General features: G+C 41.1%; 4 protein-coding genes across 5 annotated transcripts; 2 read left to right on the plus strand and 2 right to left on the minus strand.

Moving 5' to 3' along the window:
* Positions 1-429: 429 nt before the first annotated feature.
* On the plus strand, positions 430-2,810 carry rrp7a (ribosomal RNA processing 7 homolog A). Of its 2 annotated transcripts, none has more exons than XM_021558070.3 (7): positions 430-547; positions 964-1,106; positions 1,259-1,384; positions 1,495-1,618; positions 1,768-1,865; positions 1,940-2,147; positions 2,309-2,810. In XM_021558070.3, exons 1-7 carry the CDS (start codon positions 487-489, stop codon positions 2,392-2,394), a joined length of 846 nt encoding a protein of 281 aa, XP_021413745.1. In that variant the 5' UTR covers positions 430-486; the 3' UTR covers positions 2,395-2,810. The 2 variants fall into 2 exon arrangements, with proteins under 2 accessions (XP_021413745.1, XP_090052713.1); XM_090196587.1 differs by having other exon boundaries at positions 461-547; positions 978-1,106.
* LOC110486451 (zona pellucida sperm-binding protein 4) lies at positions 2,808-8,921 on the minus strand. The gene is made up of 12 exons (XM_021558069.3): positions 7,149-8,921; positions 6,934-7,055; positions 6,714-6,834; positions 6,463-6,597; positions 6,127-6,299; positions 5,892-5,971; positions 5,632-5,759; positions 5,302-5,485; positions 5,042-5,186; positions 3,886-3,955; positions 3,672-3,790; positions 2,808-2,996 (listed from the first exon to the last, which is right to left on the minus strand). The coding sequence occupies exons 1-11, from the start codon at positions 7,330-7,332 to the stop codon at positions 3,678-3,680; spliced, it is 1,455 nt and encodes a 484-aa protein (XP_021413744.1). The 5' UTR covers positions 7,333-8,921; the 3' UTR covers positions 2,808-2,996; positions 3,672-3,677.
* Positions 8,765-14,725, plus strand: wbp2nl (WBP2 N-terminal like). The gene is made up of 8 exons (XM_021558072.3): positions 8,765-9,047; positions 9,802-9,910; positions 11,329-11,467; positions 11,862-11,954; positions 12,196-12,381; positions 12,650-12,733; positions 13,185-13,261; positions 13,374-14,725. The coding sequence occupies exons 1-8, from the start codon at positions 8,989-8,991 to the stop codon at positions 13,446-13,448; spliced, it is 822 nt and encodes a 273-aa protein (XP_021413747.1). The 5' UTR covers positions 8,765-8,988; the 3' UTR covers positions 13,449-14,725.
* Positions 13,633-20,709, minus strand: LOC110486454 (heme-binding protein 1). The gene is made up of 4 exons (XM_021558073.3): positions 20,223-20,709; positions 16,806-16,944; positions 16,064-16,244; positions 13,633-15,920 (listed from the first exon to the last, which is right to left on the minus strand). The coding sequence occupies exons 1-4, from the start codon at positions 20,298-20,300 to the stop codon at positions 15,743-15,745; spliced, it is 576 nt and encodes a 191-aa protein (XP_021413748.1). The 5' UTR covers positions 20,301-20,709; the 3' UTR covers positions 13,633-15,742.
* Positions 20,710-21,175: the final 466 nt, after the last annotated feature.

The following is a 21,175-nucleotide window of genomic DNA, read 5'->3' on the forward strand; positions in this document are numbered from 1 at the left end:
TGTTCCAGCTTTAAAGCTATTATGTAATTCTACACGTTCTGCCATGAGGCAGAGAGCAAGCTGCTGTTTTAAAGCTTTAATTTGGGAATAGTATTGAGTTTAAAAATGTATAAATGGTGGCATACTGTGAATACCAATATCCCTGAGCCTCCCTTGGCCCATGTTGCCCAGGGCTAAGGACATCAATTGTAAATAAATACTATTACATAGTGCTCTATTACATAATTTACATTTATTCCACGGATCCCAAAAGTCGTATAATCTGTTAGTAATATTAATTGTAAAAAATTTAATGTTAAATATGTATGTTGAGATCTGGCCGCGGAACCCTGCAGTACACCTGGACCCCATTTTGAGAGCCCCTGTGATACACAGCTAGAGCCTCTAAAAAGTAGGATTAACATTTTTGGTGGGGGGATTTGTATTAAGCACATTTAGACTACAACCAATCCATTTCTACTTCCTGTGTGAAAGGTCGCAAAGAAGATGGCGCCGTCCAAGACGAAACATGCCAACCAGGCTTGTGTTATTCCAGGAGGTTTTACAGGTAACCATTTCTAAAATAACACACGTAAACGGAGAATGGGATTTAAAAAATATAATTGTGGGTTTGTTAGTTAGATCATGATCTCATTCTGTTTCAACCACACTAGCTTGCTTCTAGCTAGCTAACTCCACAACGTATGTCGAACACTCAATTTAAGCTTGCTTCAATACCAAACTTTGTAAACACATGAGTCTTGAGGTTGTTGGTGTTTAACGATTAAAATCGCTCAACTTGATGTCTGTATAGTATTTGGACTACATCATGTAGCTTAAGCAAATATTGTCTACTATGTTTTACTCTCAGGCTGAAGCCATTAGTAACTTCTGCGTCTCCCTGGAGTTGTAGACAATGTATTAGGACCTGCCTAGACAGATGTTTCTGTTTTGACTGTATTCAGACTGAACCACTCTTCTCAGTGCTTTCTCTACAGTTCAGTACTGACAGTGTTGCCCAGCACAAAATATGTGTAAAAGAGCACCGGGTGCGAGCAGAGAAAACCACACAAAGACCCCTCGACAGAACACTGTTTGTCCTTAACATTCCCCCATATTGCTCTGAGGTACGTTTGTTGTAAAGACTGTCAATTACCAATCAGTGTGCATGTGATTGTTGTACTAATAGCAAGTCTACAGAAAAATGAAATGTTTGTGCTACAGCTGTCTGTGGCTAAATAAGGTATAAATGTACTAATCTCTTTCTGCTGTCTTTCAGGGTGTGATAAAGGAGCTCTTCTCTCAGTTTGGTCCTGTTCAGTCTGTGGAGCTGAGAGAGAAGCCAGGGTCCTTTGAGCACTCAGGACCCAAGCTGGCCAAGTATTTCACACCAGCACAAAAACAGGTATGCCCTGAATCCGGACAACGAAGCTCAGTGTTTAGATCAGATTGATTATTGAAGTGCCTATGGACACCTTTTCAGTATTGAGCCTTTTCTGTTTCCATTCCCTACAGGGGTTCAGAGTGGGTTACATCGTGTTTCAGAAGGCCATCAGTATTACAGCAGTGAAGTCCCATCCCCATGATGTCCCATTGGTTGTTTCCACAGAGCAGCGACCTGTGTGGACAGGTCTACAGAGTGAGTGAGCTTTAAAGTGCTCTTCTAGATGCTTGGTCTTTTCTAAATATCGGCAGAATGTATAAAATTGGAAATACATTTCACCCAGATTTAATACAGTATTTAACATGCCTTTCACTTCTGTCTTGCTTTTATTTATTTGTCTTTAGAATGGATTCATCAGTACAAGCAGTCATTTGCTCAGCCAGACAAACTACAGGAGGCAGTTGACACCTTCATGCAGGATTATGATAAGAGAAAAGAAGAGGTCAAATTCTCCCCCTGTATCTCAATCTCAACTCATTTTGGTATTTCTGTTAACATTTTTTTTTTCTTACCCAGGAGGCAGAGCGACAAAAGGAGGAGGCTGAGGAGCAGCTGGAGGATGAGGAGGGCTGGGTAAAAGTTACCAGGGGTAAAAGCGGGACCAAGACCCGCCCCCACAGTGAGGTATCCAATCAGAAAGCTCTGCAGAAGGAGAGCAGAAAGAGGAAGCGAAAGGAGCTCATGAACTTCTACACCTGGCAGCACAGAAACACACAGAAAGAACGTAAGTTATGGTTCTAGTCATTTGATCACAACGTGTGGTGAAATCCTTTTATTATTTAGTGCAAAACTAACTTTTTTGTTCAGTCATTCTGGCTTCACTGCTAACTCTGTCCATATTACTCAGTCACTCTGCATTTTGAAAAGGGTTATTCTCTCTTTCAGACATCGCTGAACTGAGGAAAAAGTTTGAAGAGGACAAACAGCGAATTGCTTTGCTAAGAGCACAGAGGAAGTTCCGACCTTACTGAATCAAGTTTCTTGAGATTCTCTCCACCTTCCTGTTTTTTAAACCACCTAACCACATCATTGATGTCAATAAATATCAATTTATTCTGTTTGTTTAGTTTTCTTGTTTGTCACTGATACAGTAACGTATGGAGTCTTCAAGTTTGATTGGTATTTGATTCAAAAGTTGTGAATCATTACCTTAGGATCACTTCAGGTTTTCCAACACCCTTATTCTGCTATTTCTGGGGCTGTAGGATAGGAGGCTTTAATATCTGATATTTACTTTCAGATGTAGCGCTATGTACTCAGTTTACGTGACCTTTACCAAAGTGTCAAAGGCAAACTGGCTGCATAATACATGTGATGTACATTTGGAATGCGCATGGCAGGTGAAGGTATTTAATGGTAGTTGAAATAAAATACCAATTGTAAATACGTTTTCATAGAGGTGCTTTATTGGGCTTGTTCAACCTGTAGGCCAGTCTCATTGTTTCTGGTTTCCAGTTCCACGTCATTTTCTTCCACTTAAACTCATTGACCATGAAGAGAACAGGAGGAAGAACAGGATGGAGGTACAGATGACCGTGACAGAGTACATTGACACCTGAAATGCTGAGGGCCGCTAGCAAGAGAAAATGTTAGTGTCAGTTTTATTCCACTCATACAGCAGCTGTGGGGTAAATTGAGACATTTTGGGTATGAAGATGTAATTACATGGAAAAAGAGGTAAGCTAAGCCAAGTTATGATGCTTGGATCTAAACAAAATAGATCATTAAAGGTTGTTCTATACATCAGTTGGAGTCTATAAGCTTCAATATGTGGTCCTAAGCCTAGCATGAAAGTGCATCGTTGTAGTTGTGTGGGTTAATATAGTAAAAATATAAGAGTTCTTCCCAGGCATAATGCAAGAAATTATTGCTGGTATATGTTAAAAGTGTAAAAAAGTACAACGTTAGGTGTTAGGCCTGTGTTGAAATATGCTTAAATTGATTAAAAGACTAAAAGAAAAATTGTGATTGTGTTGAATTGTGTTTGTGAAAAATATACAGGATTTTAAAAAGACGGTAATATTTAATTCAGTACAGAAATGTGTAGGTGGCTCAACTACTCAGGGTCAAGCTATGTTTTCAAAACTAACGCTTAAATTAATTCTGATTATTTCCAGGGATACACATCCTGAAATAAGTAGATATCTTTGTTAGAAAGAATACTACATTTCCCTTGACAGAGTGATGTTGAATCTAAAAAAAAAATGGCTCAACTTACCCCACTCTCCCCTATTTGGAATGTGCTTACCTATATTCAGATCACTATGATTCCCTTACTGTTCTGACCCAACAAAACAGGACCAAATGAGACTAACTGGGCAACTCGATCTGACCCAGACTCCCTCCTCGCCCTCTCACCATCAGGTGCTGGATGGAAGAGGATGAGACAGCATGACTATTGGATGAAATAACCCAATTCACAGTGTCAGGGTGAATGTAGAACAGAGACCTGAAACACTCACAGGTGATGGAGCAATGTTGTTTACACTCTTCCTCCTCTGTGCAGATTTCCACCCAGCAGTAAAAGTAGACCTGAGAGACAAGATTCAGTAATCAGTGTTTTTCCCCAACCCTGGTCCTCCAGTACCCCAACATAACACATTTCCATTGTAGTCCTGGACAAAACACATCTCATTCAACTCATTGAGGGCTTGATGATTAGTTGAATCAGGTGTGCTTGTCAGGGCTACAATGAAAATGTGTACTGTTGAGTCATCGATGATCAGGGTTGGGAAACACTGTAGCAGATGGAGGACCAAGAGATCTTTGTTTTGACAATATACACCAAACAAAAATAAACATAACATGCAATAAATTCAACAATTTTACAGTTTATATAAGGAAATCAGTCAATTGAAATAAATAAATTAGGCCCTAATCTATGGATTTCATATGATTGGGCAGGGGCACAGCCATGGGTGGGCCTGGGAGTACATAGGCCCAAACACTTGGGAGCCAGGCCCAGCCAATCATAATTAGTTTTTCCCCACAAAAGATCTTTATTACAGACAGAAATACTCCTCAATTTCATCAGCTGTCCGGGTGGCTGGTCTCAGACAATCCCGCAGGTGAAGAAGCCGGATGTGGAGGTCCTGGGCTGGTGTGGTTACACGTGGTCTGCGGTTGTGTGACTGGTTGGACATACTGCCAAATTCTCTAAAACGACGGAGGCGGCTTATGGTGGAGAAATAAACAAATTCTCTGGCAACAACTCTGGTGGATCTTCCTGCAGTCAGAATGTCAATTGCACGCTCTCTCAAAACCTGAGACATTGTGTTGTGTGACAAAACTGCACATTTTAGAGTGGCCTTTTCTTATCCCCAGAACAAGGTGCACCTCTGTAATGATCATGCCGTTTAAATCGGTTTCTTGATATGCCACACCTTTCAGGTGGATGGATTATCTTGGCAAATGAGAAATGCTCACTAACGGGGGATGTAAACAAATTTGTGCACAACATTTGAGAGAAATATGCTTTGTGTGTGTATGGAAGAGTTCTGGGATATTTTATTTCAGCTCATGAAACATGGGACCAACACTTTACATGTTGCGTTTATATTTTTGTTCAGTATATTAGCAAAATGTTCAGATTCTTCAGATAAATAGGATAGACCTTACCTCTTCCACACTGGGATTGCCCGTCTCAGGGTCCACGAAGGAAAAGGTCTTGACATCAAACCTCCTGACCTGGGAGTGAGAGGTTGTCTTCCCCTGACTGTCCACTGGGACAGAACTCCTTATGTTGTCCAGAGGGTTAGGACAGCTGTCAGGGAGAAGGATGGGAGTGAGACTACTAAACCAATGTATATTGACAGTCTTCACATTCACAGTGATTAATCTTGAGTCAGTATAGGAAATCTTGTCTCCCTCCCTCTCACCCATCATAGAGTAGTGTCCATACGGAGTGTCTGGAGGCAGGGTAGGCAAAGCAGTCACGCACACGCAGGGAGAGACTGGGGTCAGGGGAGGGTGGAGCGATTGACACCTCCACATACACAGGCTTATGCAGATAGAGGGTCAGGGGCAGCTGGTCCTCAGGGAGGAAAGAGGTAAAGGACTCATCTGGAAAAAAGAAAAGGGCCAGGATGATGGAGGTCTACCAGTGTAACAGTGTGTGAAGTGACAACTCTTGATGCCATATACTTGCAGTGATTGGATTTGGCATCCCTTGCTTGGTCTGTGGAAACCATATTGTTTTACTACAGTACCTGTGGCTATTCTCATCTGCAATCGGACAGTCCCCATTGCAGTCACAGGTGGAGGGTTAGTTGGGTTTAAGGACCACAGATCAGTGTGGAGGAGAGCTGACCCCTCGTATTGACACTGGACCTGCAGACTACAAACCAAGTCTCATTCAAAACATTTACTCCAGTTTCAAGCAATTAGGTTCTGGCTAAAGCCACGATATGGTAAAGTAGTCCAAATTGTAGTGCACTGTCCACAGGCAGGAAGAGAAATAAGCAGCTACCTGAAGGGAGAATGTTTGCCTGTAATCTTTGGATGCAGTTCCTCAACCTCTACCTCATAGCTTACAACATCCCCATTCACCTGTAAATATAAGAGGGGGAACGAGGTATTTTAGCATACCTAAGAGTATTCAACACTGCAAGACAAAGCAGCATTATACTACTACCAGAGGCATTCTGGACAGAAGTATACTACTGTAGATTAGGGCAGAAGGTAAACTAGGCCGACTGACTCACCATCATCTTTGTGCCACACTCCCTCACTCCGATTTTAAAGACAGCTGTATCTGCAGAGGTAGCTACAGGAGAGCACTGTGGCTGACCCTTGACGGCAAGGTTGTTGGGGTTGATTGGGGGGTCAGTGTCTGTTGCCTTCACAGAGAACACAAAATGGCCATCCAGAGAACAGGCTGAGAGCAAGAGGAGACAGAAACAAGGAGTTATTCTTGACATTTAATCTCTGAAATCACTATGCGCCAATCTCACCACAACAGTTACTATCCCTCTGCTGATACTTTCTTTCAGAAGCATGTTCTCAATTGTACAAAATACACACAAAGCGAATTCCATTACTGTTCATTCTGTAATAGCAAGTTGAGTCATGATCATCATAGCAGCATCCCAGTTTAAGACAGCCATCATTGGAGTCATCCTGGGGCCCACAGTCCACACGCAAAGCTCTATGGATGCTGCATTTTCCTGATCGTGCTGAAGGAAAGTAAATTGGAAGAATGACTTTTACAGAGGTGGTACTAAATGGCACTGCAATTACTATGTGGGATAAATAATCTAAATTCACTCCCTATGACATTATATGAACTCACAGGTACGACCGATGATGGGTTTCTGGGCCATCTTCTTGAGTAGGGGGCAGCTAATATTGACCCTGTACCATTGATCCCCTGAGTCCAGCTGGACTCTCAAAGACACAACCACTGTGTCACCCTAAAGATAAACCAAAGTGGTTTGATATGGCAATCAGTAGGTTCACACACAGACCAAGACCTCTCAATGCAATGAACATCAAAAAACACATTACCATACCTCAACCTGTGTGTAGCAACTGTCATATCGACTCTGGAAAGAAAGGGTACCATTCTTCTCTCCCCTTCTCACTCCACAATGTTTTTTGGCTTTTGGCACAGGCACACTGACTCCAGACCTGTCTGGGGAAAATGAGATCACCCAGCATACCATACATTCTAATTAAACAAACAAAATCTGCAGATATAGAGGGCTAAAATTTAATGGCTATTTACCTTTTACGTGCAGGTTATGAAGAACCGCTTGACCGAAAACTGCGCGTATTCGTCGGGCGGTGCAGGTGACTCGAGGCAGGGCATCTTGTGCTCTAGTTTGAGCGGGTTTCTGCTGCACGAGAGTTGAAAGGCATCGGTAATATGGCGCAAAGAATGCAAAAATTACACAAATCACAAGTAGCATTGTTAAGCTACAGGTTATGCTATGTTTGAATTAGTTAAATGATTCACAATTGAACAATATAATTGTGACAAAAGTAATATTTTGCGCGGTATTTGTGTGGTTTCTTTGTGTAGTGAAGAAACGTGTCGTGCAAGACCAGTAATTGGAGTGATAAGGCAGGACATGCGTCAGGCTTTGTTAGCCTACAGGTGATTAAGTCAATTATCACAGTCTGACAGTATGGTGGCCTGCTGTATGTAATACATCCGTGACTGAAAGAATGATAACATTTCATTTTATGAATACATTTGATTTATTATTAAGCGATCCTTCCAACGTTTACCCCATTGTTTTCTTAACTGTGGGGAAAAGTTCTGCTATATTGTGGACTTTCATTATAATACTATGTTGAATCCCCCTTGATTAAAAGGTCAAAGTAAAGTGAAGGTAGTGTATGGCACATTTGCACTCTGCATACAATACTAGGCAATTAATGTTCACCTCAGGGTCAGTAAATGCAATTATTACATAACAACCTCAATCCCCTTCTCTTCTCTCACAGTTGCCATGCTCATTTCTCAGTCCCTATGCTATGAGGAATTTTAACATGAGCACTTATATTCATTGATGATGTGCTGCTATTAATGTCAGTGTGTCCTTTGTGTATTTATTGGTGGTGTTATGTATTGGCTGGTTCAATCAAATGTGCCCTTTTGGGGATTAATAAAGAACTATCTTATTTTATTACATAGCCAGGCCCATCTTCTTGCTACATATTGGAAGCCACAAAATTAAATAGAATGTTGTATCTTCATACTATAAACACTGTGTTCAGTAGGCCTACTGTCACTGTGCCCATGCATGGCATTGTCCCCCATGTAATGCAGACACAGAACAGGATGCAAATAGCTATATAGGACAACACTTGGAAGTCTACTTTTTGCATGTAGCAATTTGAGGAAGATCGTAGAGCAAGATTACTTGTAAATTCATGTGATCCACATAATTGCAGCTAAATTAAAAGTTGTCCCACTGAGACAAGACATGCCTCATGTCAGTTAAAAGTGGAATGGACATGATATACACATAGTTAAACTAAGTGATGAGAAAATGTTCACATGTATTTTTCTTTTCTGTATTCCATCCTTTTTTTGGACCATACATAAGTCATGACTCATGAGTCATAAACTGATTACACAATTGGCCTACTAGCTTTTCCATTACATGTGTTGGATGTACAAGCAGAATTATATAACCCAATTTGGAATATATAGCCACCTCATTATATGTTCCAGTATTGGACTATGACTGAGAGGCAAACTCGAAGCACATTCCATAAAAACATAAAATAATGGATGATATTTAAGCAATAATTAATCATATATGAAAAGCATTTACACTCCTTAGGCCTGCTCAGCTCTCTTCACAACCACAATGCTGTATTATTTCATCCAAACCAATCTCAAATATCCCACCTAACCTCAACACACTAGATTTATATGACAATCTCAATTCAAAGGCTTGTTGACAATATGGGAAACAATGTTGGCAAACAGAACATTGCAGTCGCAGCACATGAAACAGCTGATCCTGTGACGTAACACTTTGAGGTTTTTGGGGCATTCCTCTTATTTCCAGTGTGTAGCTGTACCTGACAGTACATTAAACTATCTGAACATGGCTTTAAATCGAAATCATTCTCAAAACGGAGGAGTTTTGATAAACAACGGCGAGAGGTTAGTGAATCATTAATCGCCACGAAGCTCACTTTCTAAAGGTAGCTTAGTTAGCTGTTATGGTAATATTAGCTAGCAAGATTGCTTCCGTACATAGTGTTAATTAAATCTAGCCAATGTCAGTTAGCTACTTGGGTTGTTTTTTTTCAGTCAGCAAGCGCTATTTTGTAGTCCTAACGTCGTTAGCTAGCTGGTTTAATTATTTTTAGCTAGCTAACTGTTAGCTAACTCTCAGTCAGCGTTGTCGTTGGCCTTGCTGGCAGGAAAAGCTACCTAAGTACCAAGTCAGCCAGTCATCATTACGCCTTAGGAACGTATTAAAGCTAACGTTAGCTAGATATATTTTCGTACTTTAGTAAAACTAGGTGTAAGAGTAAGCTAGCTAAATAAGTTTGTTATCCAGGGAGGTAGACACAGCAAAGTCAACAAAGAGATTGAGCCCGCCCGCCTCTACTACCACCTGAGTCTAAAGTAAACGGTGTGACAGTTTTAGGAAGTTGATCAAGTAACAGGAACTTAGGAAATATACGAATAAAGAACTATTCATAATAGTTAGATTTGGCACATTCTGGAAGTATTAGATTTAACCAACCAACCAGTATGTGAAATTATGTAGACCATACAGAATCCCACTGTTCCTTGACGCTCGATTCTGCTAGGATTCTACGACAGTATTTGACCTATCATACATACTATACCTATTTGTCTGTAAATTCACTACACATGCCTAAACTGAACATGTATCATCCACTAGTGTGTTGAGGGAATGCAAGAATGTGGAGCTGTCCTTCAGTGATGTCACCAGCAAGACAGACCTGCTGAGGGGGACCAAGAAAGGGACTGTTTACCTCACTCCATACAGGGTATGTTTATTATCTGACCATGCTGGTCCTGTGTGCCTGTTGGAAGACAATCATTTTTCTTTAATAGCGGTTGGCATCCAATAAATGTTGCATTACCGTCACCTACTAGACTGGAGTATAACTCTTTGCTTAAAGAAATCTATACAAAACAATCTACAAATACCCTACCATCTAACCCTGCACTCACTAAAAACCCACCACCCTGCTCCACTATTTAAATCTATTTAGTCCTACCTCAGTTCAACAGCCTGAAAAGATGGGAAACCACCACTGAACACATCCTGTAACTCTTCTGACGTCAAGTCTCACACACCCAAATACATCTCTGCAGCTGCCACCACAACCTCAATTTTCTGCGACTTACCTGCAGTACAGTTGATAACCATTGCTATAAATGCTAAAAATCCAATCTTACTGAAACATATCACTTTTTAGCCTATCCCTCTGTACTGGTACTGTTCTACTACTCACACCACTCCTCTCAGGATCCCTCCCCCTTGACCCATCTTCCTCTACTTTCTTCAGTGCCTTAGCATACAACAACTTCTGCACTACTCTAACCCTGGAAACCTCAACCTGCCTCTCGCACCGAACATTTCTGATCTCCAGCCCCCCTACAATTAACACATACCACTACTTTCCCCAATGCTACACATTCCTTTGTCTCATGCCCTTCTGCACACCTCTCACATCTAGGAACCTCCCTCCTACACACTGCTGCCACATGCCCATAAGCTTGACACCTGTAACAACGTAATGTATTCAGCACAAAAGTTTTAATGGGCTAACTTATATATCCTAACATCATTTTGTTGGGAAAAGGCTCAACATCAAAACTCAAAAGTGTCGTGGCGGTCTAAGGCACTGCATCGCAGTGCCAGAGGCGTCTCTACAGACCCGGGTTCAATCCCAGGCTGTGACGCAACTGACCGCAACCCGGAGACCCATGAGGCGGCGCTCAATTGGCCTAGCGTCGTCCGGGTTAGGGAGGGTTTGGCCTGCCGGAATGCCCTTGTCCCATCGCGCTCCAGTGACTCCTTGTGGCGGGCCGGTCACCTGCTGGATGGTGTTTCCTCAAACACATTGGTTCGGCTGGGTTAAGTGAGCAGTGTGTCAAGAAGTAGTGTGGCTTGGCAGGGTCGTGTTTCAGAGGACGCATGGCTCTCGACCTTCCTGAGTCCGTATGGTAGTTGCAGCTACAAGACTAGTTGTGGCTACAAGACTTTAACCACCAATTGGATATTGAGAAAAAGGGGTAAAAGTTTTTTTTTTGAAATACAAATAAAAACTCTTCTGTTTCACCACTCACGCCATCCTGTCTGCGTCACATCAAACGATGAGTATCACAAACTGGAGGACTACCATTGCTCTGCGTCCCATCTCATTGCCCTCTTTCTCTCTGTTTGTCCTCGTTTCAGTTGGTGTTTGTGTCAAGTAATGCCAAGGACAGCCTGGGGTCTGTGATGTTCCCGTACTACCTGATGAAGGGCTGCAGCATTGAGCAGCCAGTCTTCGCCGCCAATTACATCAGGGGCACAGTGTCTGCTGAAGCTGGGGGTAGGCAGCAGTTTGTTGTCCTCCTGTAGCATTCAACACCATCATGAGGAAATAACTGTAGAGCATGCAAAGTGTTTATGACCTCCAGTCCCAGGTATGGCCTGATGTGTCCTAGGAATACATGCAGAAGTGAATCAATGACGCAAGGGTGATTTGCCAAGGCCAGATATTTTCCGAGGCTGACATCAGTCTGTAAACCACAATCTCATTTTACTTTACAATGTCTATGTGTCAAAGTTTTTACCAGCAGCAATAGTCGTGTTTAGCTGCAGTCATAGAAATTGAAGTGTGCCATCTCCTCCAAAGCACTGATTATAATTCAATATCAGACGTGTAATTTAATGCAAAGACACAGTCCTCATCAATGTTTTGACTCTACTTTCTTTGGTTTCAGGAGGCTGGGAAGGCCAGGCTAGCTTCAAGATGTCTTTTTCCAGTGGGGGAGCCATTGAGTTAGGTCAGCACCTCTTCAAACTGGCAACAAATGGTAAGTCATTTCATCACTGCCATGTTTGTCAGTACAGAGCCTATTTGTCATTTAACATACACTATCTGCTGTACTCAGTTTATATCGTACATGTTTCATTAATTTTTTAATTGTACATCACTAAAGCATTTCCTGGTAATGCAGTCAAAGTTTGTTATATTTGTTAGGCTACATATTTGTTATACATGTTACTCTTTTAGTCCAGTCTGTATTTTAGGATTAACCCTCAACTTTGTTTTAGCATCTCGTGCCCCTCCTGCTCAAAATGGAGGTGCCTCCTTTGGCTATCCCTCTCCTGGAGTGATGAATGGCTACGGCCCACCACCTGTTCCTCAGAACTACCCGTATGAACCCCCACCCCAGCAGAATGGTTTCTACCAGGCTCCCCCAGGCAACATGGGCTATCCCTACCCTATGGCAGCCGCAGGTTTGTTATTAAAGAACTTTATCATCACTATAAAACTGTTTGTATGTTATGCAGGTTTGGGTCATAATAATTGAGAATCAAATGCTGTGATGCTAGGAGATTTAAGTTTACATTAGAGATTGCATAGCACTTAAATACGGAAACATTTTCAATAACGCCTCCATTGTTATGAATTTTATTGATTGGTGTCAATATTTATAACTATTCAAGTAAAGATGTGTCCCCAAGGCTGTTATGAGTATTTTGGGTATTCTCTCGTGTGTTGCAGGAATGTACCCATCTGCCCCTGCCTACATGGCCCCACCTCCCCCCTATCCTGGCCCCCCCCAAAACTGGGCTGCTCCCCCTGCAGGTTTGTCTCCCTGTCTCTCTCTGTATGTCTGCATCGCTGCATCTGTCTGATGCCATCAGTCTGCCTCAATATGAAGCATATGACGTATGGCACTAAGAAAGGAGTGCTGATGTCGTACACGGTACACATCATATTAAAAAGGAGAAACAAACAAAATACCTCTCACCTCTAGTCTCCCTTACCCCATGAAACAACCCAGTTGTTCTAAACTCAGTACGCCTCATTTACATGTCAGTTGTGTGTCTATTTGTGGGTTTTGGAGAATTGAAATAGAGTTGGACGTGTGCATCATTCTGTCCGGAAGATGTCTTGTCACGAGTATCCTGCTGCAATATACTGTGCTAAGTGTGCTCCATTGTCTCTCCTACTCTACAGTTACTCTACAGAAGCATGTGCTTCTGTATCAGTTACTGTACATTATTCTCCCCTCATTTCTCTCCCTGATCCTCAGGTAATGCCAAGGCAGCAGAGGCAGCAGGCAGCGCCTATTTCAACCCCAACAACCCCCACAATGTCTACATGCCCATGGTAAGGGACCTGTTATTCTCTCCATGTCCAGTCAGTGCATGCACTTTATGCTGTGTTGATGTTTTTAGTTCAGCGTTTTGAAGATATTCTATCACTGTTTATTCCCACATAGGAACAGCCTCCTCCATATGCACCTTCAGCTCCTCCTGCTCCTTACCCAGGCTATCCAGAGAAGAAGAACAACTAAAGCTCAATAACCATCATCCCCTAATAAATGTAACAGCAAATTATTAAGGGGATGATAATTATTAGACTGGAAAGGAAAGTATAAAGTACTACATTGACAAAAAGGCAAGATTATTTTTCTGGCAATTCACACATAATTTTGAGGCACAACAATGTTGGGACATTTTCAAATTATGAATGTTTCCTTTTAATCATGAGTAAAGCTTTATTTCACCCCCTCCCACTCAGTTTATTTTATTTTGTCAATTGCCAAGTAAATGGTTATTCACTTAACAGATAAGTATTCAATCTTTTCAGTTATCATGGTCGTCTCTCTCTCCTTCAGTCTGTTAAAATGTGGAACTGTCCTGTACTTAGGAAAGGGTTTCTACCTGCCCTGTTGAGGAACATGTGAGGGGCAGTATGGGGAATGTATAGGCATTAAATATTTACAGCATTTTTTAAATCTAGAGGTTTATTACCAAAATACATTTTATAACAATTTTCGATTAAAATTATGATGCTTTATTAACAAAACGACAATTTCTATTCCTACTAGTATTGTAAAGTATTTTTACATTCACGTTCACAGTAAGTGTTTCCATTGTGTTGGTGCGTGGTTTAAGTTTGTTCCAGAGAGCTTTGAATGAAAGCTGAAGTTCCCAGTGCTCTCATTGCACACCATATCTTTTCTAGATTATTTCTGGCTTTTTATTGAAGGAAGGAAGGAAGTGCATGTTGTTTGAATATGGCAATTGGATGGAGCACTGACATGTACCGCTACATATGTGAGATTATTGGTAATGTGCAATGTTCCTAGATTTCACATAACTTGTGTTGAGCCTAGAGATGATAACTGGTCACATGAATAACCCATGTCCTAGTCGAACCCTGTATATTGTATTGATGAATGCAAAGCCCGGCTGAAACCAAAACCCTACTCTGTGCAATTACACAAGTGTGGGGTTACTAGGCCATGTATTTATTTAGCCGCTAGCCCGCTACACAGTGCTTTCTTGCAGTTGTGACGAATTAACCTGTGAAAACCACTCATTTATTCCTGATTAAACTGAGTTGTAGTGACTAACAGACCATATAATTGCTATTTTCTCAGAGTGCATAGAGAGGACATTTTTGTACTAGTTTTAGGTTAGAGGTTTGGTTGGTTTTAATTATCTGCTTAAATTAATCAAATGTCTGAAATATCTTGTTTGTAAACCATACTCCTTATTTTGAGTTCTTCATATTGATTCAAAATCTAATAATAAATAAATGTTTATGTAAAACTTATCCAAAACAGTGGTGTGCCAGTATTTTAAGCATTCTTTTGTTTGTATAGAACTAAAAAAAAAGGAAATGTCAGTATTGCACAAAAAATCATATTAGTAATATCTTGAATAACATATTATGATATAAAACGCTATCAAATCCTGACGATATCGTCACTCCATATTTTCACAGAAAATCACACACTATACAGAGGTATTTCAAAATACAGTTTCAAGAATCATAATAAGTAACATTACAATTCAAAGACTCCAAATACAAGCACGCCAAAACATTCATTACACACAACTGCTGTCTTAAAGTTTTCATGTCATCATCACAGAAGGATTAGACATCTCAAATGATAACACTTAAGGAATGACTAACACATTTCCCCTTCATACCCTCCCCACCAACTAATTCATACTCAGGAAAACATTTGACTATCACTACTCTATGGCTCAATTCCTAGTTTATTTCCAATCCCCTCCCTTGGGAAAAGGAATTGTGCTTTTTAAAACTTAATTTACATATTGAATACTTAACTGTCATTTTGTTTTTATGGTGTGTGAAGTGAGGCATCATTTAATTAGACTGCTGAATTGTGATATGTGTACAGCCTGATTTAATGTGCTTTTCTTCCCAGTACTATGAAGCATGTTTTAAGGGGAGTGTCAAACCCTGGGTGTACAAAATTAAGAACTTAATGATGTACCACCTATAACACAGCGGTACATTGTGGTTAGTGGCTCCTACCCCAGGCCACTTAATATCCAGTTACTGATAATGGTATCGTACTATTGCACTACTTTGGACCAGTAACTATGTAGCCCGCTGCCCATCCCTCCCCTTTATGACCTTTCAATAGTCTAATACACTTCTTTGCATCACCTCTCCTTCATTTGCACTGATTTGAAAACAAATTGTTGCCATATTATGTTCACATATCCTATTTTTTGGGGATAAAGATCCAGATGTGGAGTGATCCGTGAAGATGAAGGAGAGGAAGTGACTATAGGTTATTATTAAGAGTCGGTCTTAATGCTTCCCTTATGGCTCCTCCTGTAGGAACCACACCTCGTTGCGTCGGCCGTAGGGTTTCATTGGTGGATCGTAGGTGCAGCAGAAGTACTGTTTCCGCTGAAATGGGGCAGTCTCACCAAGAGTTTTGGTTAGGCGAGAGGCCTCTGCTCGGTACTCAGTCTCCCCTGCGAAGCCTCCAAACTGCCTGTGAAAAGCAAGGGTAGGTGGATAGGAAAGGAGAGATAAAGAGGATATGTGATCAAATCATTGAATATGAATATTAAATAAAACAATTATCGTAAAGAATTAAAGAACAAAGTGAGGTGAAGACTGCATGGAGACACCCACAGTGAGTAGACAGTCATGCCGGGTCGATCCTCGATTCTGATGGCACTGTCGATGGGTACAGGGGGACTGACTTGGTAGTTGGTGGGAATCCTGAGGCTAACCACCAGACGGCGTGACATCACACCATCGTCCCTGGGATATACTGTGATGATAACCGGTGCTGTCGTCCCCATTGCCTCCCCTTGGAAAACAAAGATACAGAGGACAGATAGAGGGGATAGCAGACAACTTATTGCAACAGTGTTATGTGTGCATTGAGTTCATTGCATCCTCTTAGGCCCAGTTTCAAACTGACCTCTAGCATCAAACAGAGTAGACACTTCTTCAGTCATCCTTGAAGATCTGAAAGTACTGAATAGGTGCCAGTAACATGGTAATAACACTATCAAATCCTCTGGTAAACTAGGAAGAGTTTTCATATTACTTGCTTACATCAATTCAATACTTTCAGATATGCACATTACATCTGTGGCTCAATTCAATCCGTAGCGCTTAAGACCTGCGCTACAGAGGTTAGTTAGAAATTTAAAGGCAATGTTTCCGCATTCATGGTAAGCCCTGCATATGTCGGCTCAATCAGGAAATGTCCTTCAAATTTAAATTGCGCTATAGCGATGAATATATCAGCGATATGGATTGAGTCGAGACCCTAGATCTTTATGAGCTTAGGGCTCATTAAAGATGTGTCCACATATGAAGTCCACTGACTGACAGGACAGGCCCTGCTCTCTGATTGGCTCACCTTGGTCGTTGCTTCCCCCAATGTACACGAGAAGCTTCCTCACTAGCTCCCCCATCACCTGGTCAAAGGTCCGCCCCTCTGAGCTCACTGAGGCATACTTTGCACCATCGTACCTCCGCACCTCGTAGCTGACCCCGTCCTGGGGAAGAGAGCAGGAGGCAAAACGTGATTCACCAATGACACACGTTGACAAACTGTTCAGAGGGAAGGACGCCACACACTACTTGGGGGTTAGAGGGGGGTGGGGCTGGGGGTGCAGTGATTGGCGATATGCAATGGGCAGAATCTGTGCTCACTGATGCCGGTGAAACACTTGGAGTGGAAATTAACAGAGGACAGCCAAATGCCCCTAGAAAAGGATGTAGATCAAAAATATTACGCTGATTTGATTCCAGTTCAGTCCTGCTCTGCTCTCAGGGCCCCGCAGTGTTTAATGAAGCCTAAAGAGAATAATGGGACAAAGATGCCTGTTCTTACGTAAGACCAAACCATAGGCGCTGTACACACACACACACACACACACACACACACACACACACACACACACACACACACACACACACACACACACACACACACACACACACACACACACACACACACACACACACACACACACACACACACACACACACACACACACACACACACACGGCAGAGTGGGGTTAATGCGATGTGTACACACACTCACTGACTTGCTGCCTGTTCTTATACATGTTATGATGTACTTGTCCTAAGAGGAAGGCTTATGCTGAGAAATATCAACCATTAAATAACAGAGGAAAGTTACGTTTCACAATAATCACTCATTCCATAACCAGTCTTGAGTAAATCAGTTTTGCGAAGGCCGCATTTTTGAAAGCACCAATTTTTTTTGTTCAGATCCATTCCACTAAGTTATCCCTTGTTTTAAATCACTCACGCTGAATGCGAATGCCTGCTACATGACTTGACATATGAGGCAATGTAAATACTACATTATGCACTGAAAACACTATTTAAAAGTAGGACGGGATGACAACATAGTAATGTTTGTTTCCAATATTAGGGTTGTTTTCCTAAAGAAGTTAAATCTTCTTCGTGTTTTGTTTCCTTGCAACTACAGCTGGTCTAATTGGGATGTCGAGAACTCGTTCATAGTGCTTTGACTAGTGTTTGGTGTTCATATTGATGAAGGCGTTGTGGCTGCAACCCATCCTTGAGACTGTGGAATAAATGTAAATGTAAAGCTCATAAGACATAACTACAGTCAAGATGGGATGACAGTTAATGCCATATCTTTAACACGTTTTCTTACTATGATGTGTCACTGGTGTCAACTGGCCCACTGCATAGTCATTCCCATTGTGTTGTTCCACAATTTTTGTTATTTTGGCTCTGTACTCCAGCACTTTGGATTTGAAATGATACACTGACTATGAGGTTAAAGTGCAGATAGTCCTCTTGAGGGTATTTTCATCCATGTTGGGTGAACCATTTAGATACAGCACTTCTTTTGGGGGACCAAAATAATTGGGACAAATTCACTTATATGTGTATTAAAGTATTACAAAGTTAAGTATTTGGAAACATTCTATTCTTATTTAGAGTAAAATTATCCAAAAGTGCTGGAGTACAGAGCCAAAACAACAACAAAATTCACTGTCCCAATACTTTGGAGCCCACGGTATATGTCACTGTGACCAACATTAACAATACATGTAGGTGACATGTTCCAACAGCAATAATTGAACACTTTGTTCCTGAGTTCAGTCTAAAGGTGCAATTAGTGTGTGTGCTTAGCTGGAATCCTGCAACCTTCGTATTTAATAATTACTCTGTCTCTCAGCTGGGTATACATGGGCCATAATTACTGTGGATGTGCTAATATTAGAAATTCATTTCATATTCAACCCACTCTCTTTCTTTTTCTAACTTTTAAACAAAAGGTTTTAATTGGTTTGAATGTCACCACACAATCTCATGGGAAGTTTGTGAACCTCTCACACAGAGAAGTTGACATTTCAATCTTACATGACAACTATGGCCTCTATAACCATTCAGTTGTCTTGGAGTATGAGCCTGTCTTGTGTATCAAGAAATAGACAATGTGCTGTCATTATATAATAAGCATATTGTGCTGTCAACTTGTCCATCTAATCAAATGTCTTGTCATTACTAAACAATTCATGGTGCCAAGTAAGATAATTTCAGAGGAATTAAAACATTGCGTAATATCAATACTGTGAAGAAGAAAAAAACATGAAAATAAAAAGAATAGCACCCGCCTTTGTTTTGTAACCGCTCTTAAATGCACAGACAGAGAAAGGACACAAGGACTGACCATCCATGATACCAAAATTATAGTTTTAACCATGTTTTGAGGCTATACAGTGTTTGTTTACATTTATGTTGTTTACCAACATTGGGGTGATGGGGTATGAGAGTTGAACCAAGCTCATGAGGCATTTATTTTATATTCTTCAAGAATCAATGTGTAGATATCATTCATTTATAAGTCCAAAAAATGGATGTAACTACTAAGGATTCTAGCTTTAAAGCCATCTCCTTCCATTTCTAAGCCATTTGTAATATGAGGGCCCACCAAGCTCTGTGTGTGTGTGTGTGTGTGTGTGTGTGTGTGTGTAGACAGTTCATCTGTATTCAGTTTTAATTACGAGTGTATGATGTCAGACTCCTCTCAGATTTCCTCTGATCGTGTGTCTGTGTGAGATTTCAGTGTGATCATTTAGTCTCGAGTGAAGTTAACAGATTTAGCACTGACTGACTTCAAAACTGCTAATAGCCTATCGCCTATTTAATGGCCACTCATGTGCCTATTGATAGTGTATTTTTCCTATTCCTCACAGTCTTTTTGGTCATCTGGTTGCATGTTATAGATTGAAGTAGTTCCAGATTCATGATCAATCTTTTTGTCAGGCCAATGTCTGTAGATGTGTCTGTCAGCTGTAGGGTCAGTGTAGCAGTATACACAGTGGTGCCACTACTGAGGTCATAGGGATCACAGAGATCTGCCCCCACCCTCTACTGTGAGCTCACAGGTGTCAGGAGGTAAGGTGTAATTAATAATGGTTGGTTTCAAAAGGTCAAACACTTTAAAGGTATTGGCATTACATAACTCATAAAATGCATAATACACAGGCCTACTGATAATCAAAATACATTTTTCTTGAGATCATGGTAGGCTCGGGCCAATAGGCTAGTTTCACTGCAACCAAAGTGAGTAACAAACTAAAACTGTCTTAGAATTTTTTTTAAATTGCGAGATACTGAAGAGATCTGTCTGTAATGACCAGTTGTTTTATGCACCAAACAAGACGGAGGTGTACAGTGGCGCGCGCGACCAAGTCATGCAATGCTTGACTGACAGACACACACACTCTAAAGTTGAAACGGACAGGTCAAGGTGTATCCTACCTTGGTCTCGCTGCTGAGCAATTTGTAGTCCGTTTCTTCCGTGTTCCCGAAAATGGAATTCTTTATCATTCCAAACATCGCGCTCTGGCCAGGTCACCACTCTGCTGCGCGCGTTGTGCCTTTATACTATGTTATGCTTTCCGCCTGTTTCCTATGTGAAACAGCCTACCTTCTTATTTTTGTCCAACTTTTAAAATTCACATAAGGAGATTCACTTAAAATGTTGTACACTCCTTTCCTTGATCCTCGGCCTTATTGGATAAGTCAAATCAGAACCTATATCTATTCGCGTATTTATATAATATTGTTACCTAGTAGTGCAACTCGGTTGAAATAGTGAATCTTGCTTCTAGCTCACTAGAAGAGTTGACGAGTTACAGACACACGAATATAAACAACTGTCTCCGCCCTCCCTACCCCGCCTCCACTTTTTTTTCCTTAACCATTTCCACTTAATATCTAGCCTACTTTTCATTCATTTAACATTAATGATTCCCACCGATTACCATGCACATTATTGCAGGCGGTAACATGGTCTAGTGTCTAGTTTATATAATTTGTGTTTAGATCTCCACTGCGTAAGATTATACTCGCATTAAACATTCATACACTGAATACTTAATGCAGCGGTGTAGCCTACTGTATTTTGTAATACAGAATAGTGATTGAAATGAGAACCTGTCATTCGCTTTTCACATACCACCTCAAAACATACACATAGCAGTGACACGCTTGTGCAACATTATGTTCTCTCTCGCCAGCTGTGTGTCAAAGTAATTCCATGTCTTGGTATGAATGCAGGAATGGGGTGTAGAGACGCGTGTTATTTTGCGACTTTATAACAATATAATTTGACGCTATCTGTTGGTGTGCCACTATGCATTACATTCCCACTGCATGCATGTGGACGGTGGGTGCTGCCGCGCATGTGCAAGCATATTTCTTGTCCCGAT

Source organism: Oncorhynchus mykiss, chromosome 13 (assembly GCF_057628025.1).
Source record: "Oncorhynchus mykiss isolate SJ-2025 chromosome 13, ASM5762802v1, whole genome shotgun sequence".
In the NCBI taxonomy this organism is placed as follows: Eukaryota; Metazoa; Chordata; class Actinopteri; order Salmoniformes; family Salmonidae; genus Oncorhynchus; species Oncorhynchus mykiss.

Bases quoted from the DNA above. Each gene is read 5' to 3' on its own strand.
- rrp7a (XM_021558070.3), top strand. From the start codon at position 487: ATGGCGCCGTCCAAGACGAAACATGCCAACCAGGCTTGTGTTATTCCA. The intron at 1,385-1,494 runs GTATGCCCTGAA...CATTCCCTACAG, and splicing joins TCACACCAGCACAAAAACAG to GGGTTCAGAGTGGGTTACAT. The intron at 2,148-2,308 runs GTAAGTTATGGT...TCTCTCTTTCAG, and splicing joins CAGAAACACACAGAAAGAAC to ACATCGCTGAACTGAGGAAA.
- LOC110486451 (XM_021558069.3), bottom strand. From the start codon at position 7,332: ATGCTACTTGTGATTTGTGTAATTTTTGCATTCTTTGCGCCATATTAC. The intron at 5,760-5,891 runs GTAGCTGCTTAT...CTTGGTTTGTAG, and splicing joins GGCAAACATTCTCCCTTCAG to TCTGCAGGTCCAGTGTCAAT. The intron at 5,187-5,301 runs GTGAGAGGGAGG...TCTCCCTGACAG, and splicing joins TGGACACTACTCTATGATGG to CTGTCCTAACCCTCTGGACA.
- wbp2nl (XM_021558072.3), top strand. From the start codon at position 8,989: ATGGCTTTAAATCGAAATCATTCTCAAAACGGAGGAGTTTTGATAAAC. The intron at 12,734-13,184 runs GTTTGTCTCCCT...CCTGATCCTCAG, and splicing joins CTGGGCTGCTCCCCCTGCAG to GTAATGCCAAGGCAGCAGAG. The intron at 13,262-13,373 runs GTAAGGGACCTG...ATTCCCACATAG, and splicing joins ACAATGTCTACATGCCCATG to GAACAGCCTCCTCCATATGC.
- LOC110486454 (XM_021558073.3), bottom strand. From the start codon at position 20,300: ATGTTTGGAATGATAAAGAATTCCATTTTCGGGAACACGGAAGAAACG. The intron at 16,945-20,222 runs GTAGGATACACC...TCTCTTCCCCAG, and splicing joins TGCTCAGCAGCGAGACCAAG to GACGGGGTCAGCTACGAGGT. The intron at 16,245-16,805 runs GTGAGCCAATCA...TTGTTTTCCAAG, and splicing joins TGGGGGAAGCAACGACCAAG to GGGAGGCAATGGGGACGACA.